Source organism: Halichoeres trimaculatus, unplaced genomic scaffold (assembly GCF_033239565.1).
Source record: "Halichoeres trimaculatus isolate MK-OKI-2021-1 unplaced genomic scaffold, fHalTri1.1 fHalTri1_scaffold_17, whole genome shotgun sequence".
Lineage (NCBI taxonomy): Eukaryota > Metazoa > Chordata > Actinopteri > Labriformes > Labridae > Halichoeres > Halichoeres trimaculatus.
The window spans coordinates 10,527,280-10,546,100 of NW_027437195.1; the positions used below are offsets into that span (position 1 = coordinate 10,527,280).

Sequence of the window (18,821 nt, forward strand, 5' to 3'; positions counted from 1 at the left end):
CGGGAAAAGCCTGGTGTCTAAGTGTAGCTTTCTATTTGTGTAACACGCTCCTCCCAACTCTACTTCCTGAATCCTCAGTCTAGTTTTGACCGTCAAACAGGCAACTTCCTCAATTCTCTCCGTGTGCCATTCCCAGCTGTCTTGATTTCAACTTTGTCACATCCACACTTACTCACATTCTCTCTATTTGCTCTTACACTTCACACATCCACCTTTTCTTGCTCAGAAAAGCTTAACACGTGCTATTATATACTTTTTGGTTTTATCTAAGGCCCTAGGCCCACAATTCCCAGTTTTTCCACAGTACATGAGATTTATGTTCAGTTTGGCATACACAAGCCCCTAATCTTTGCACAATACGGAGCACATCAGCATAGCACATGAAGTTAGTGTTAAGGTGAACGTAACTCAGAGCAGCACATTAGAGTCATTTAGCAGATTCCACGAAATTATACCCCATGCAGCATAAATCAGCCAGCTTTTAGTTTACATAGCACATGTAATATCAGATCTCAACATGTATTATTGCACTCAGCTTCCACATCCAACACACATCACTCGCACACATAAACACACACAAACGGCAGCTGCTTTACTTCCACACTACACTGAGGGTTAACCCACACACACAAGGAAGTGAGACGTGGGAGACAAAGGAAAAGAGACGCTCATTCACTCCGTCTAGTCCGTCAGCAGTCAAGAGTCGGTCGTCTTGGTCATGCAATATTGTTTTGTATGTTTTTCTCTCTCTTTTTTTTTTTTTTTTTTTTTTTTTTTTTTTTTTTTTTGACTGGAGATATTTTATATAAAGGCAGATGTCTGTGTACTTAACACGTTGATCAGACGTGTTTTAGTCGGTGGCAATTGGGAGAGGAGTTGCAGATCTGACAACTCCTTCCTTATAGATTTGTTCTCTCCAGTATCCAATTATCCTTTGCCAAATAGTATTTTATTCATTCAAGGTTTGCCGCACCCCCCTTGTAGCTAGCTTTTTGTCTAGGTTTGTTATGTACTATAAGAGCCCCTCCTAAGGACTGAAATGAATTTCCTAGGACTTTAACAGCCAGTGCTACTGCAACTTTTCTGCATTCGCAGTGCAGCCCAGCAGCATCTCACTGCTCCTGAAATAGTGAATTTCTCCACGTATAAATTATATTAGAAAAGTCCGCAACCGGTAAGGTGAGCGCCTTTCGAGCCCTAAAAGGTCGGCCCCCGATCACGGCACTTAACATGAGCAAGGTCCTAATGGGTCAACACCGTTCGGACTCTCACTCGCTCCTCTTGAGCTGTATCTCTGATTTCAGTCAAACCTCATCGTGTTTAAACAGGCCCGGGCCAGGCAGTCGACTTCAAAAACCACACACACACACACAGTGGTCAATGGCTCTCCAATACCACTTTTCTGTATCTTGTCTCACGAGCTGGCCTCCAGTGTATGCTCGACAGCCATACCACTGAGGCCCAGCATATCTTTAACAACCTTACTCAAAATGCTTGGCCAAGCTTTCTGCTGCTTCAATCCCAATGATTAATTTGTCCGTCTCACAATTTAGGTGTCCTACTGACACGTTTTCAAGCAGCCTTCATGTGCACATGAATAACAGGCTGAAGCTGATTCTGTGTCCACAAGTTCTTTTATGTGAGAGAGAGCCAAAGCAAAAGTTAGTCTCACCACACAGTGAAATCACTCTTAAAATTGAGAATAAAATTTCTCCTACCTTTTGTGCCGGCACAGATTTCACCTGCCTGGAGAGACCAACGCTCCGGCTCCCAATCAGACCGAAATTCGATGACGCCACTTATGTTAAGGATTTCCCAGATGCAAATACACATATATCAATGATGAGACGACAGAATCAACTTGGCAGCCTTTGCGGGTTTTATTGAAGTCACACAGCTCGAAACACAGCAATCATGGTAGATGGACGGACCGACTCCCCTCAGCTTCAAACATGTATCTTTATGGAAGGTTTCAGTGACGTCATCATGTGTCTGTTTTTGCCAACTCGTCACTATGGGGATAGTTTGGCTCCAGCCAAACTACCACTGGTCACGGCATGAGATTTCCTGTACTCTCTTATCAGGGTGGAACGTTTTGGCAAAGGTTTCGAGTATTGTTTTTCGCTGCTGAGAAACTCACCTCTGACCTTTCTCACAAGCACCTTTTCCGAGAACAAGCCTGCTGCAGGTCTGGCTGAAATTACCTCAACTAGAATCTCACAAATATCATATGAAACGAATAGCTGTATGTTTAGCCTTTAAATTCGCCCTAACACATTAAAGCAACATTTTTGGATTGACCACAGAAACACTAAATCACCGCCCTATAACAAATCACAATATTCCTTGAAAATTTCATTTCAGGAGTACATGTTTTGGACTCAGTGGTGCTGTAACCGTGGTGTTGTTAAACTGTTGGTTTGAAAGGCTTTTGTTGTTCATCTCCTGTGAGGTATCCCTATAACAGCCTCACTATCCCTGAAATAACATATTTTCTTTTTTCTTTATTACATCATGAAACAATCAACATAGTACAGGCAATAACGCGTATAAAGATTCAGATCCAGATGTGCATAAGATGGCATTTATCACAACAGCCCCCTATCTTTTAAACTTTGTGTGACTTTAACAACCTGCCAAACTGTTAAACCCAACAAGCCCCCAGCCACTCTCCCTACAGCCTAATGGCCTGCTATAACGGCTGTTTGTCTTGTTTCATGGTAATTGGGGGGCTACTGACTCCAGACTCGGCTATCCTTTCCTGCTGAGAGTCTTCTGCTGGCCCCTCTGGGTCCTCTGCTTTGTAGGTACCAGTCCCTGCTCTAATGATATCATAATTGCTGCTCTCCCTCTCGTCCGACAATGGCTGCCTAGCCTGAAGGTGGTCCAGCAAATGAGCTGGGGATCAAACCAGGAACACCATGATGATGATGATAAAGACACAGTGTAGATGCTGAAAAAATAACACATTCCCATCAAAGCATGATGTATTGTGGTCATTTTTTCCACACATTTTTTTCTTCAGTCCTGAGCTGAACCTCCTAGTTATCCATGTACACACACACACACAATTTCAAACTCATGCACACAATAAAACTTAGGCTGATGATGCGTTTCACAAATTATCCCTGCAATGTGTTTCTGTGTTTCACAAAGACTGGCTCAGCACACATTCTTAGCAGTGAGATAGTGCTGCTCTTTTGAACAATCATTTCTCAGTCCAGCTGAATTCATGCTGACGCTCCAGTTTGCTCAGTTTGCTTTCTGAAAACTCCCCTTTTCCTCTTTTTAATCCTCTAAGGGGAAGCAGGGGGAAGGATGGAAAGAGAAAAAGAGAAGGACCAGCACTGAATGCTGACAGGGACACAACTTGCCAAGCCCTGCATACCTTGTTTACAGTCTCCCTCCCTGCTGCTATACCCTCCCTTCTCAATGGAGTCATAAAAAACAAATAGGGGCTTTTAGAGAAATTGCCTTTGCACTGAAGATTAATAACAGTTGCACCAGTTCACCCAAGAAAGTCTCCAGGGGCAAAAACGATATCGGAAGATTAAAAGTGCCACATCCCTAAATTGGAGTGATTCAGAGCCCGGGCTGGTCTCTAACCAGCGTATAGTGGCCTTGGTGTTTCTGCCAGACAAAGAGTATCATTAAGTATTTACTTCTGGATGAGGATCTGCTTTGAGGATGAGTAAAATGATGAGCCATGGATGTGATCGATCCTTTGCGCTTGAAATAGAAGTATTATGACCAGGGAGCTGCTGCATGAGCTCACATATAAAGGCTTTTCTGTGTGAGCGTCTATCCCCTTTTTACTGTTTCCAGCACATCAGTTAATCAAAACTAATCAAGGTAGTAATAGGGACCACAATTTAACCCTTGATTAAAATCAAACGAAAGAGTCTTACTCCTCACATACAATATGTAAAAAAAAAAAAAAGCCTAGATAGTATTATGTAAAACATGGTTACTGCAACAGTAGTTCACAACCAGTCAATTTCTGACACTGGAAATGATGAAATGTGAATGTTCTAAAAAAAAAAAAAAAAAAGAAAAAAGAAAAAAGATGATTATAAAAAAGGGAAGTAGGCAAGAATATACCGTTTGCATTTTTAACATGTTATGAATAATATGGTGAATTTGATATGAATAATGTGTTTATGAGATGATGAGGATATGGATTTGAATAATACAATAAAACTGCTGAACTAAAACAAACTGGAAGGCAAAAAACATTGAAACCTTTTTAATAAGAATTTGAAGGAAGAATGTTGTTGTCACTTGTTTGCCTTTTTTATTACAAATATTTAGCGTACTTCTCTCCATATAATAGAAAAATTTGCTTTAATAACCCTAGAGGGGAAATTCATAAACAATGAATGAAAAAAAAAATATACACATCTGTGTACAACATGATGGGCTTTGTAAAAACCTTCGAAATGCCACAGGTAATGAGGTAATAAGGTACAGGTGTGCTGTGTGCTTCCATCATGCGCTGATCAGCGCTCTGGAATTTCTATGGTGACAAACAAACACAGGTCCCCGCAGCACTTAGACCAGAGCGTCTGTGGCGTTGCGTAGCAACCACAACTTTGTGAAAAGAACGAACGACACTTTGTGCGCTGCACAAATATTAATTGTCACTCGACGTTTCTGCATCGGATTTAGTGCCCAACACGATAATTTACACGACGCGTTTAACTATGAAGAGGAGCCCAACGAAGCTAAATGCTGAAGGCTTCACCACGAAGGCAAATATGAAGAACGTAGTGGTGAGTGACGATGTGACCGTAACGGTTTGAGTTAGCTTACTTACTGTTCAAGTTAGGTTTCCTAGTGTGTTCAAGTTAGCGTTCTGTTTGGTTTACTTAGAGTGCTTTCTGAAATAACTGTCTGACGGTCAACAAGTCTGCTCATTTACTGTGACATGTGGAATTTGAGAAGTTGTGAGGAAATGGTCTGTATTTAGGTTAGCAACTGCAAGCGAACGTGACGCAGTTATTTTTTGTCAGTTAGCTCAAAACATGAGGTCAACAACAGCCTCTTTAGGTTGTGTGTGTATATGATTGTGCCTAACATCGGTTGGACAAGCTTGGCAGACTTTCTGACAGAATTGAGCGTTTGGGAAACCAAAACAGCATGAAAATAACTTTAACAGACCAGAATTCTACTTTAAAAGCCCATTTTAAGGCCTTACAAGGCTATGAATAGACACCATGAAATCCAAAGGCCAAATGTTCAAAATTTTTGTTGGTTAAAATCTTGGAGAGGCCCAATTAGCATAAAAATGGGAATAAAGAGGGTTGTTAGAGTGTTGCACAGTACTTATTTCACAAAATGTAGAAATATTATGTTATCTGTTTTTCAAACTATAATGCTTATGATGCTTGTGCATTAATTTTTATTGTTGCTGACAACACTAAAGATTTTGTGACCAAGATTTCTTCACAGGGAACTCCCCCACCACACACAAATGGAACTGCAGTGTAGTCAAACTGTGAAAGAGTTGACTTATTCCCTAAGACCATCTTGTCAGGTCTTCCTTTTTTTCCATTTACTGCAAATGAAGATGAATCAGGAAAGTGTAATAGGTTTGTATAGCAGAGGACATTTGTCTCTATCGATGAAGTGTATTGATTGGTCAGTCAGACTGGCTTTAATGTTGCCAAAAATGGATTATTGTAGGAAATCTGGTCATCGGGGGTGGGGCTGTATCTTTCATGTATTGGATGAAAATAAGATAGAAATCTGTAGTCTACGTGGTCTATGGTTGGTTTGTTATGAAGGATGAAAAATAAGGTTAACTTGTGTGACTTTGAACATGATCTCTTAAAATCTCATGTTTTTTTCTCCTAGTTGATGTTGTCTACCTCTGCAGGCCTTTGATACATGTATGTGTTGATGCACGGTGGGCTCTTGTTTGTCCGGTGGAGGAGATATTGTGATAGACTGATAGCTGCTGTATGGAACCCTGAGGCAGCAACTGTTTTAAAGAAGGAACCAATGTCTTTACTGCAGTTTCTTTTTTTAAAAGCTGGACATGATGACAGCGGATGTGCATTTTCTCCTTCGTAAAATGTTATAATTTCTTTTTATTTTTATTTTTTGGCAATGTTTAATCTTATATCTCTTCAGGGAGTCCCATGTATTAAGATTTCTGTGTTGTGTCTTGGTGTTGCTTATGATGACAGATTTGGCTAACTTCTTGTGGGAAGAGTTCTGCGTTAGAAGTTGAGGCCTCCACGGTCAGCAATAACTCAATAATTGAAGTATAGTGCAGTTTGTTTTCTGTCAGCAATCCCCCGGCTCTTACTTCCATATCTTTTCCCACTTCTTAAATGTTGACGGCCCAGACTTTTGGTACTTTGATGCAGACAATTTAACTAGGCCTTCCTCTCTGAGCCACTACGTTTTTTTTTTTTTTTTTGCAGGCATCTATGGCCTTATTGCGTTCACATTGCACTTAAAAGAAGCTATGTGATAAATAGAAGTGGAAGAGCTTCCCAGCTCAGATGACAACTGTAAATACTTGAACATAAAACTGCAGCTCTGTTTTTCCATGGAAGGCTTTGCCTTGAGATGCAAAAGAGGCAGTCGCAGCTATCATTGACTCCCTTCTCCTTTTTTGAAGGTCACAAACAAATCTCCTGTCAAGAGCTTTCGCACGGGCGGCTCTGGCGAAGCCTTTTAATATTCACCATCTCCCCAGACGATCTGCTGCGTCTGAAAACATGAATGATGCTCCCACACCACCGTTCTACTGGCTAAATCCTCAGGAAAACCATTACACTTTTCAGAGGCTTGTTGGCGTCTGTTGCCTTCTGTTTTTTCCTCCCCCTGTGGTCACTGACATATCGCCCCAGAGAGGGCAGCTTTACAGAGGGCTGTGATTTGTAGGTAACGACAAGGCCATTTCAAGCCTTGGAAGGCTATGGGGACTTAAAGCATAGGCACATTATGCTTTAAAGTATTTGTGTTCATAGGAACTGAACCAGCAGGACTGAGCCCTGAAACTCCACCCTTATTTGAGATGATTCATCCCTGAGCATTGGAAAACACAAAGAGCTAAATTAAAGGGGACATATCATGCTCATCCCTGATTTAATACTTACATATAAATTAATAAAGTTGAAAACAAGACCTTTCACCCCCTGAATTTTCAAAAAAATGAGATATTGTATTTTTTCTGATATCCTAGAACCAGATTTGATGCCTCTGAAAATAGGTCATTGCCATTTGGCCGCAAGATTTCAACCTCAATGACAACACAAGGATCCTTACTTTTTATTGGAGTAATCTGATAAAGCAGCTCCTCCTCTGTGATGTCAGTGAGTCACACAACCGCCACCAAGGGAAACACCCACCAAGAGCCGAGTATAAATACAGCTCCCTACTAGCTCTGGCTGACTTGACTGAGTGCTGGATGCAGGGACCCTGCTCTGCTGAGCAGCTCGGCTTTACATGGTGAATTAGCAGTTAAAACACTGTAGTTTCAGCAGACGTCGTAATACTTGTGAGACAGTGATATTTGCATGCTTGTTCTGACATGCACTGTGAACCTGGACCACAATAATGCTGCGGTAATAACATAGTGACGAACTGACGGTAGAGGCGATCTTTAGACTACACTTTCAGCATGATGGAAAAAAAAGACAGAGAAAAGTGAAGGAGCAGGATGGAGCCCTGTTATAGAAATAGTTTATAGGTGAAGTCTGCCTATATTTCCATGTATACACTATACATGTTACAGTACCGGTTTGACTCACCACACTGAATCGTCCTGAGATGATCTGTGTCGAGGTGGATTTTCTTCCTCCTGAGCTGCAGAACGTCCGGGTCTGACTCAGAGTCCAATACAAAAGGACGTATCCTACACTCTGCCATTTTATTACTGCAATCAAAGCCTTATGGTGAAGTTTTGGCAAACAGCAAACTCGTTCGGTCTGCTCCATTCAATGTGGCGATTTTGTAAATACTGCCATGCTGCAAAAACCGCCCCCTGGCTCTACCCCCTCCACCCCTCTTATAGAACTGACCAATCAGAGCACAAAGGACTGTGACGTTGCAAGGTTACTGGAGGTCATTCTCGAAACGGAGTGTTTCAACGAGATCTTCAGAATGGCCTAAAATGAGGATTTTGAGAACGCTATATTGGGGCAATGAAGGAACTAAATGACTTGTACTGAGGGCAGAAATGCTTTACAGGCATCCTAGTCTGGCATAGTGAAAAGGAGAAACAAGCATGATATGTCCCCTTTAACATTCTGGTGTAAGGTCATCACCTTCTGTTGCAGACAGGAGAGAGAAGCCGAATGTGTAGAAGGCTATAGGGAGGGAATACACACACCTGTAAGGTGTTCAAAATGATAGATGATAAATGATACATACAGTATGTTTGCTGTACATTTGATGACTTCATGGTTTCGGGTTCTTTTTCAATGTCTCTGTTAATCAATGTCTATTAAAGTAAAAACATTCAGTCAATAACTATTGAGCTCAGTCTGAATGGCTCATGAAGATAAGGTACAATTGATTTATGGACACTTAGAGATGCAGAATTTGGGACAAGAAAATAATTGATTTTTGTAGTTTCTAATTTGTTTAGTCTTTGCTGCAACACATCCTGTTAACTTTCCTCTTTTTGCTTCCTTTACTTCACTTTCATGCTCTGTCTCCAAGGAACACTCCTTAAAAGACACTCCTATTAAGAGGGGATAAAAATTTGAAATGTCTCTACACTCAGCTGTGTCCTACACAACATTTACAACACAACTTGCACACTAGACATGATCCTCTTTAAGACGCTGAATTGCACAGTTCACCTGAGAGGGCAGATCGATACAAACTACACCTGATCCCTGCCTCAGTGTTGGTGTGGAGAGGATCTGCAGATTGCTGAGACGATAGACTGCTTTTATCACAAGCACGCCTCATTTACTATTTGCACGGTCTCTGGGATGAAAATCCTGCTGCAAACGTTGTCCCCAAGTCGACTACAAGCCCCTATAACCTGTCAGCCTCCCCCAACCCTAACCCTGGGGACAGATGGAGGCTCCACGCCACCAAATGTGACCTCCATATCTTATTCCCACCACCCACCACCCCTCAGCATCGTCATTATACCTGAGCAGATGTCTCAGCCCTCCTGTGCTGTTTCTCCAAATCTGTCTCTATCTTTATCTCCCACTTTCTTTGGCTCTCTGTTTCTTCTTCTTCTGCAGTATTGTCAATTTTCCTGACTGGACAATGAAATAAAACAGACACTGAATCAACAATTAACTAATATTGATAAAAAAGAATCATAGTGGAATATAGGGGAAAAAAAACACAACAAAGAGATACTTTAAATATTTAAGTTAAAAAGAAGAAAGCCTTGAGTGGACAGCATATCACCATGATTCATTTAGATTGTCTGTGCTGTTTAGTTTTAAAGCTTTAACCACTGAATGAATCTTTAAAGAATGAAGCCATAGGGACACATTAAAGGAGTGACAGCTTAGATTTGATCCTTGATTAGGCTTTAAATGAGTCTCCAGTTTCAGTGCAGCCCGATTAAACGTAATCTCACTTTAAATTATAACACATAAACTTAGCTTAAATTACTCATTTATTTCATTTATGACACAATTCAGTTATTTTATTGTTTAATTTTTTCAATTTTTGCATGTGTGAAAGTTTTAGTTGAGCATGATTAAATCCTACCCCCTTTCCGTCAAAACACTGCAGGGTGGAGGAAACATATCAAACAGAGTGTGAGCCCAGCTGAGATAAAAAGGAGACAAATATGAAATAGAAACAAGCTCTTGGTCAGTTTTACAAATAGCAAACGGTTGTTGACTAAGATTGAATCCTTGGAAAACTTTATGGAGATGAATTTGTCTGTTTATCATTTTCACTCACAGTCAAATTCACTCTTCCCCATCGCTTGGAACACATTTACCTGACATGGGGAACTCATAATGTGCCCAGCGTGGAACATAAATTGGCCATGAAACCGGCTGTGATGTTTTGTGTCTGCGAGTGGAGGTGCTGCTGTTAGACTCCTTTAACCTGTCTGCCTCACTGTGGAACACTTTATTATTTTGATTTTTGTTTTTGTTTTCAAACCAGCAGAGCTTACTGCTCCATGCAGCACACGTTGAAACTATTTTTCCAGCATCCATCTTTCCATCCCTCTGCTCCTGCATGCTCATCTTATCGCTAGCTGAAGCCTGTAGTCCCCCCCCTTAAGCAGCAGGGTTATTTCAGGAAGAATTGAGTCATGGTAAAACAGGTTAAATTGGCAATGGGCTCTGGAGGCCTGCTGGCGTTTCCATTACTATCGATCAACCACGGAGCCTGAAGGCCTTGTGTGGATGGAAAGTTGGCCAACTCAGAACTCTTACAGTTTAACTTTTGACTTTGTTGACTTTGGCTGGCTGGCTTGTACTTTTATGTAGTGGAAAGAGCGACCTGAAAAAATGTATTTTCAGACGGTTGGTCTTGTGATTTGTTTTGTTGTCGCTCTTTTTATTAATCACTGAGAACCTAAATTTAGCGTTTTGTTTAGATTGAAAATCTAAATTGATTGACATTTGAGATTCTGCACTTCGTCAGCCTCTCACCAGCTATCATCAGCTAGAATTGGTGATAATTGATGGCGTGCTATTAGAGGTGCTGAAAAGCCTGTGACCTTTTCTGCGGTTGAGGGAAGCACCATCTGCAAACTGGAGTCAGAACAGGAGAAGTACTTTAGCAGCATTCTATCATGACCTTATAGGGAGAACTCAGCTGATCGTGTCTATTATGTCTGCTTTCCTCCGAGCCCAGTTGACAATTACACTGGCCTCTGTGTTTGTTATGCTCTCCTTCAAGCCCTTGTAGCTAGCATTCTAATTAGATGGCTTTTAATGGAGAATGTTTAATGCTCCTTGCAGGGTCCCTATTTTGCTCTCTAGTTAATTAGCCCGATGTCATGTGATAACCAACGCAGAGGACATCAAGACCTATGCCTCTTCTGTGAGCAGTGTCCTTCTCGTATCAAAAGCAATGACACAGGGTGTTGGCTGAAGTATGGACTTGTTTTCACTTCAACTCACTCATATTAAAGGCATGGATAAATAAGAGCAATTAATTTCATGTTAAGCAGAAAAATACACACACAAACGGGTTGTTTTGTATGATACCTGTCAGGTATCCTGTGAATGATTAGAGGATTACCATAAAATCAATTTGCTTCATATGCTGTCAGCTAATGTGTGAGCCAGCTGTTACAGACTTGATGGCTTGTTGACAGCAAAGAGATGACTTTTATGGAGCAGAAATCAAATCATGTTGCCGTCCACTTAACCTAAGTAAAGACATCATATTATAGTTATCAGTACCATTAGTTTAAAAGTAATATTAGCATTCATACAGTTTTTATTCTGTTCCAGCAGAATAGTAAGCTGCAGCATAGTTAACACAAAGGTTTCCAGGGAAACTGTTGCCCAAGATTCAAGATTCAAAAGCTTTATTGGCAAACTAGCTTACATTTACACATGGTTAGCACAAAATTTCACCCTCAAGGTCCTTTTTAAAGCCGATGAATATAAAAAAAACAACATGTAAGAACAGGCTAAAACATGATTCTCGTGATCTTAAGAGCAAGTAAATAAATTTAGATGACGAAACACAAAATGTGCAAATTATGAAAACATACAAATATAAAAATATACTAATATCCTGATAAATATAGCAAATCCTCCCTTCTATGTGCTTAGTGTAAGGTCAGATCTCTTGTTGAACCCCTGAGGATTACACCAAACAAGCAAACAACCATGATAAGAATAACAACAGTTCAGTTTAAAATACATTAACTTTTGCTTTGAATAAGCTTGTAATTCCTTACCCAACAATTCAGTTAATGTGGTGTTTATCCTGGTATCGTAGACTGTTCAAAACATGGACGTAGTCTCCCCGACGCCCCCATCATATTGGTAGTGGCAAAGGGTTTGTGTACAGCTATAGCCTGTCGGTCACGTGACCCTGAGCTGTGCATCTGATTGAGCAGGTTCGCGATCTTAATATCCTCTGAACTGTCGAGTTAGAAAAAAAATCACCCCCGTACAGTGTGTGCGGATAATAAAATTAGTGACTCAGACAGGAGAGGTTTTTTGAATCAGGCTGTAAATAGGTTAATGTCTGATTTGAAAACTCCTTTTTTTGGGCTTGGTGTGTATGTGACTTACGGTACTTGCAGAGCCAGCCTCAAGCGGACACTCGAGAAACAGCAGATTTTAGCACTTCCGCATTGACTCATATTCTTAGACTGGAGGTTGCTGCTTGGCTGGTACTAATGGCACAATCTGCACATTACCTTGAGCATGTGCTGACAATACAGCGCGAGAATTTAAGCTTGAGCTCACGTAATCATCAGCTAAAGTCACTGAGTTAAAGGGAATGATTTACAGAATCATTCCTTTTCCCTTTTGATACAGAGAAAACATGTCTGACGAGAATATGTTATCAGACATTACAAGTTACTTTGCTGTAGTCATGAGGCAACACAACTTAAAGTATGCAGAGTTCATGAAGTGCCAATCCAGACTGATTTGGCCTCTCTGGCTGGTGCTCTACATGGTCATAGTAAAAGTGTTTCTTTGAATGAGCATGTGATTTTCCATCATTTACCTGTCAGACTGAATATCTACTTATCCATTTTTTTTTTTGTATTATGTTGTTTGAACCTTGTCTGTTCAGTCCTGCAGAAGTTGCTATCTATAGTGAACCTGTGTATTGTTGATGCAAACCTAAGCAAAGTGGCTTTAAAAAAAAAAGAAAAAAAGAAAAAAGAAAAGAACTGTTTCCATTGTTATGTCTCCACCTGAATGTAAGTGCACCTGTTGCATTTGCTACTCTACACAGGACATAAATGTTAACTGGGCTTGAACCTAAATAAAAACACAACACATTTAACTGACATAATCATTACCCATTACACTGACTAATCATTGTTAGACAGGAAATATAGGTTTCTACCCTTCTTCTCTGCCTTTTGTGAAGCACAAGTTATTATCATGACCACTAGGTTTTACCTGGCAGCTCACCGACTGCCTACATCAACATAATAAGGACCAGGAGCAGGAAAATCAATGTATCTGACAAACAGGGCCTTTGTTTTGCTCCCCCCTGCTTTGAAAATCTTTCAAAATCACCATCAGAGCAATAACACCGCCTGCTGCCTGACCTTTTGAATTCTGCTGACCAGTACAGAGACCAAAATGGGCTGTACGTCTGTGATCCCTTAAGGGCCATGACAAAATGCACCACGCATCAGTGATGAAAACTGCTCCTGTGCAATAAATGTGAGAAAACAAGCATGTTGCTATGGGAAATGTATTTATTTCCTCCAAAGAGAAAAGGAAACTGAGAGCCAGAGCCAAAGTGCAGCAGTGCCACCTCCTTGCTTTGGACTCTGAATTCAGTTTAAAACGCACAGCAGTCAGTCTCACAGATGCTGCTCCAGGGCTGTGGTGTTCTTCACCCAGTGCCAAGAAAGTAAACCTGCAAACCCTTTGAGATATGAAGTACTATACGTTTCCCTCAGAACTCCACTGAGGATTACTCTGCTATTTAGCTCATGCCTCGCATCCAGCTGAGTCAAAGCGCTCCCAGTCGAAGCTACGCTGGAGGCAACAGCACTGCTGCAGCACGCTGGAGAAGGCAGGCAGAGGGAAGGGCTGGAAGGGTGAGGTTCTCTGATTCTGTCAGAAGTGGTCTGCATCACTGCCTGGCAACCCTTTGCTCCATCCACCTCTGCACATTAACCTCACTGTCCTGAAACATGCCACAAATTCCACTAACGAGTGTACGACCATCACGCCGTGCTGTGGTGGGGGGAAGACAGGCAACCTGTTCGTGACTCTTCCTCTCTCTCTCTCCTTTTACTCTCTCTCTCTCCTTTTACTCTCTCTCTCTTCCCTCTCCTGCCTTCCCTCTCCCTCAAGACAGAGGAGAACAAAGGGAGAGACAGAAGAAAAGCAATATAACCTCTTGGCCCTTATCTGCAGAGCACACCAGAGCATGTCTGGCCTCAGACACGGCTTTGCCTGTCCTTTGAAGGCCCTCATCTCCCTTTGATATCAGCCAAACGGTTCAGCACAGTGACAGATGCTCAACTTTCCATCTGTCACTTTGACACCCATCTCTTTAGTGTTGTTGAATCTGACTGACTTTGTTTGGACTGTCTGTCTGGCTGCCTGGATGAGGTTATGACATGGATGCTGATGCGAGTGCTAATGGAAGAGATAGCGACTGAGACCTTTAGTTAAGACAGATGAAAGAAAACTCTCTGCCCCTTTGTTTTATTTTTGAACCATCTGTCATCTCTGTTTTTTTTTACATGAACATTTGAGCCATTCAGATGATGCTCAGAGTGATTTAATGAGGGGGTGAGGGTCATCATCACATTACCTTGACAACATTCCTCTGAGATGGGCCACAAAAAGGCATAAAAATTCAGGCCATGGAGAGTCGTATAAGGCAGGCTTTTTATGAGAGGATATTAGAGTGAGTAGAGGGGAAAGGGATTGAAGAAAGAATATGATTCAAGAGGGAGACCATGACGTAGCGCACCTCTTAAATTTTATGATTGGAATTGAACGGGACTTTGCTGCCAAGACTGAACTTAGGGGTCATTTTTAACTCTACAGTATTTCACCTTTTTAATCACAGCCTGGATATGATCCTCTTCTTTGGAAAACTTAATTAACTGCAAACTTCATCATTTTGTGTTTATTATGAGACAAAATGAACACAACAAGATGGCTGCTGTTGTAGCAACCCTGCGATGCACACAGTCATAGTTAGTATTAGTAGGCAAAACTATTAGGGCACGGTAACACTCGACATCCATACCATGCTGTACTCAAGTATGATTGCTCCCCCACCACAGTACCATATCCCCCCTGGCCAGTACAGCCCGTGGTCACACTACTCCGATATGAACAAGACTCAAGGCACACGTGACTCACCTACGTCATCATGAAGCGTCTGTTTACAAGAAACGTGGTCTCAGAGTCAGCACTTGGCTACAAGGGGTGGGAGACAAAATGGAATATGGAATATCAGGATTTTTTGTTTGACATTATCAAAATGGGGATTCTTTGTCAAAACAAATTTTTTTTTAACTCAAATTCTTAATTTAAGTCTGTTTATAAACTGGATTGGAAAAACGTTACCACTTCTCTCCACTGGAGGGTGAAATGTTTCTCTCTGACTCATGTGATGTGCATTTTATGGGAAAATACGGCTCCTGCTATAGTCTGTAGACCAGGGGTCTCAAACTCGTGCCATGGAGGGCCAAGAGGCTGCAGGTTTTCTTTCCAACCAGAAACTCCACCAGCTGAATTCACTGATTAGTCCCTGCCCTCTGCTTGAAGGTGAGGTAATTAGTGAATTCAGCTGGTGGAGTTTCTGGTTGGAAAGAAAACCTGCAGCCTCTTGGCCCTCCATGGCACGAGTTTGAGACCCTTGCTGTAGACGTTATTATCATCATTAACTTTTTCTCATGGTCTGGTGTTAAAATGCAAATTGAAAATTGCAAAAATTGTAAATATTGAAGAACCCCAATTTAAATCAAATCAGCACTAGGGATGCTCCGATCCGATCCTGGTATCTGGCATCAGTGCTGATCCAACCCCTCACAGCTGGATCAGGTATCAGTGGGAAAGGACTGGTCCAAACTTGACACAAAGGCTAAACTATGATTTAGTCTACAAGGTATACAATTTTACAATCAAATAGCCATTTCTGTAAATTCTGAAGCATTTTTAACCAAACTGCTGTTAAACACTTAAACACTTAAAGTGATACTCCGGGATGGAACAAGTTGGGTCCTATCACAAGGTTTAGGGCAGAAATGACCCCTACAGCAGTGATTTTTGTGCAGCAGAAGTCCAGGGCGCCCGCACCAAACACCCCCTGCCTGCTTGTCAGCTGGTTTCCTCTGCACTCAGACGGGGCCATATTTTACTTGACCAAAAACACAAATAAATGGACTCCCACCGAAAAAATCAGATATTGGTCTGCATTCACGCTTTATTTAGAGAATTTTCAGCGCATTACTTTCACACAAAAACACTGCTAAATATGGCTCTAGTTCTCATCGTGTCGTAAAACAGCGCTACCTCCGCTGCAGAGCCACAGTCTGTACGCGCGGCGTGCTAGATATAAACAAACGCAGGTAGTCTGCCAGGACAAATTATAAAATTGGCCCCGTCTGAGTGCAGAGGAAACCGGCAGAGGAGCAGGGAGGGGGTGTTTGGTGCGTGTGCTCTGGGCTTCTGCTGCACAAAATCACTGCTGTAGGGGTCATTTCTGCCCTAAACCTTGTGATAGGACCCAACTTGTTCCATCCTGGAGTATCACTTTAAAGTTTAAATAAATATTAACTTCAGTAATTCAGTAATATATACTTATTTTTGTCTTTTACTCAAAACATTACCAGTCTTAGCCCCAGTAGAGCATGCAGGTTATTATTCAACCCTGGTATCAGATTAGGATCAAAGTAGAATTGAATCGCGAGAACACCATATCATTCAGCCCTAATGGCTTTAGTGACTTCTTGGCTCATGTTATGTCATAATCTGACACAGCTCTCTGACACCCCCACCAAAATGATTGTCAAGAGGAGCAATAGCAGCAGTTTTACATCATGGACTTGTTGTATATGTGTGCTTGTGCATGAAGTTTACCACGCTGAAGTGTGCCAAAGCCAAGACAATGTACAATGACTAAACGTGTGCTTGGGCATGGTACGGATGGCCAGTGTGACCATTTCCATCAGCAAATGACAAGAAAAAGCAAGAGGTGGAGGTGTCAGAAGGTCAGTTGACTGAAGGTGATACTAGAAATGTACAAATGTAAGATGGGGACGACTGGTAAGAGGTGCTTGGACCGTGCCCTTTTGTTTATGCGGCTTTGTTGTTTGTGCCACGGAATGTGTGTGTGCCACTGTGAGGGCCTCCCATAGCTTTGCAAAAGGTGTCAGCTCTCCGTCCACGAGAGCTGCTGGAGCCAGCATAGTGTGAGATTTGAGGTGTCGTTTTTTTATAAGACAACAAGCTCACAAAGGTTTTTTTTTCTTAACTTTTGTCTCTGTCTGAAAGATTCAGAGCATTATCTTCACTTGTGGTGTTAAAAACAGATTTCTGCTCCAAATAGAACCATCCAAGAATAAACAAACCTATGTTTCATTTCATATCAAATCCAAGGAAGTGAAAGTAGATAAGGGGCAGACGGTGTACCTGTGTGTGTTCCGCTGAGTTAGAAAAGCTGTGTGTCTATCTACTAACAGGGATGTTGCCTTCGGTGTGCTTTCCCCTGTTTAATTCATGTAAAGGTCAAATTTCAGACCAGGCTGGGCTTTGGTCTCTGCATGGCGTCTCTGTAAGCAAACCTCCAGCATCATTTTTTCACAGGACGGCCTTACGGGCAGCAAGACTGATTTCCAGGAATAAAAAGTCATGCTGGGTGTGTGATAAGACCGAGAGCCTGGGGTTCGTTTTGCAATACATACTAATCACTTAGATAATGTTCTTCACTGTTAAACAATATTCCTGTATCAGAGGTAGAACCTGTATCTCTTGCCACGTGCAGTCTGCTTATCTCCCCATGCCTCCCTTCACTCCTCAGGGATCTGTCAGTGCTGGGCTACCTTTGACACTCTTGTGTGCGTGTATGTGTGTGTGGCTTCAGACTGACCCCTCTCATCTGTGCTGATGTCTGACTGTGGCTCGCTGGTGGAATCGATGGCCTCTCGCTGCCCTGGGTACGTCCTTCTCCTGTTCACTCCCCTGTGGACCCATTGCCGTCACATCAACCTTCCACAGCGTCCAGTGACGCTCCCACACTGGATTGTACGGTCACGCAGCTACATTCAGCAGCTCGCCTGTCCGCTTGCTTATCTTCTCATCTTCTTCCCTGCTTCCAGCCTGCTTCCCCATTTCAGCCTCCAACCTTTCTGGCTGTTTATTTCTGCAACTACCTTCTTATCTGCTCAGCTGCCTGTCTCCTTACCTGCAAAACAAACTTGGACTTTTGGATGAGTCATGCAGCTATTCAGAGCTATGGCCAGCACTCTGCGACCACTCTAAACAAAGAGTGGTGTTGTTACTTGCTTCAGGAGCATTAACATTATACGAGTCGTTTTTCTGAGCTTTGTAAATTAAATGCAGTTATGAGGATGTTTATTGACGAGGAGCCACTTATCTGACAAATCAAATAGTGAGGACAGTTAAATTCTTCTTTCTCAGCAGAAGTGGCAACTGCAGCAGGTCAGGGATGTAGTTTTCCTTCTGTGAGTCATTAATTTCATGGCCCATCGCCGTGTTTTAACACCTTCAGGTGTCGTCACTGATTGGGGTCATAAAGACAAAGCATTGGATCAGTGCGTTTGCTGCTGTCTTAACAGCTGGGACTAGAAAGTGTGCTTTGTTCTCTTACACACCAACATATTTTCTGACTCTAACACAAATATGCCATAAGTATGTAGAACTAGCACAGATTGTTCTTTGTGTTCTGATCAGTCTTTGACTTTCTTTGTATCCTGATGCACGTCTCCTTGAATTCTTTATGTATGTTTCAATGTCAGATCTTTCGTATTTCCTGCTTTATTTTGTAGTTCTTGCTTCCTGTGTGTCTGGTTAAGTTTTACTTCCCTACATTTGATTGCACTCATTAGTTTCACCTGTGTTGATTCTCACTGTGTCTCTTCAGTCTCTGTTCTACTTTGTCAGTTGATCTTCTCTTTCAGTCGTGCCCTGTTCCTTTGTTCTCCACTGTTTTTTTTCTGTTGAAGT

General features: G+C 41.8%; 1 protein-coding gene across 2 annotated transcripts in view; it reads left to right on the plus strand.

Annotated features, from left to right (window-relative positions):
• Positions 1 to 4,506: 4,506 nt before the first annotated feature.
• Positions 4,507 to 18,821, plus strand: part of pacrg (PARK2 co-regulated) — a 170,799-nt gene continuing 156,484 nt past the window's right edge. For both annotated transcript variants that reach the window (XM_074692112.1, XM_074692111.1), the window contains exon 1: positions 4,507 to 4,772. In XM_074692112.1, coding sequence (XP_074548213.1) covers positions 4,704 to 4,772 — 69 coding nt within the window. In that variant the 5' untranslated portion in view covers positions 4,507 to 4,703. The remainder of the gene's footprint in view (positions 4,773 to 18,821) is intronic.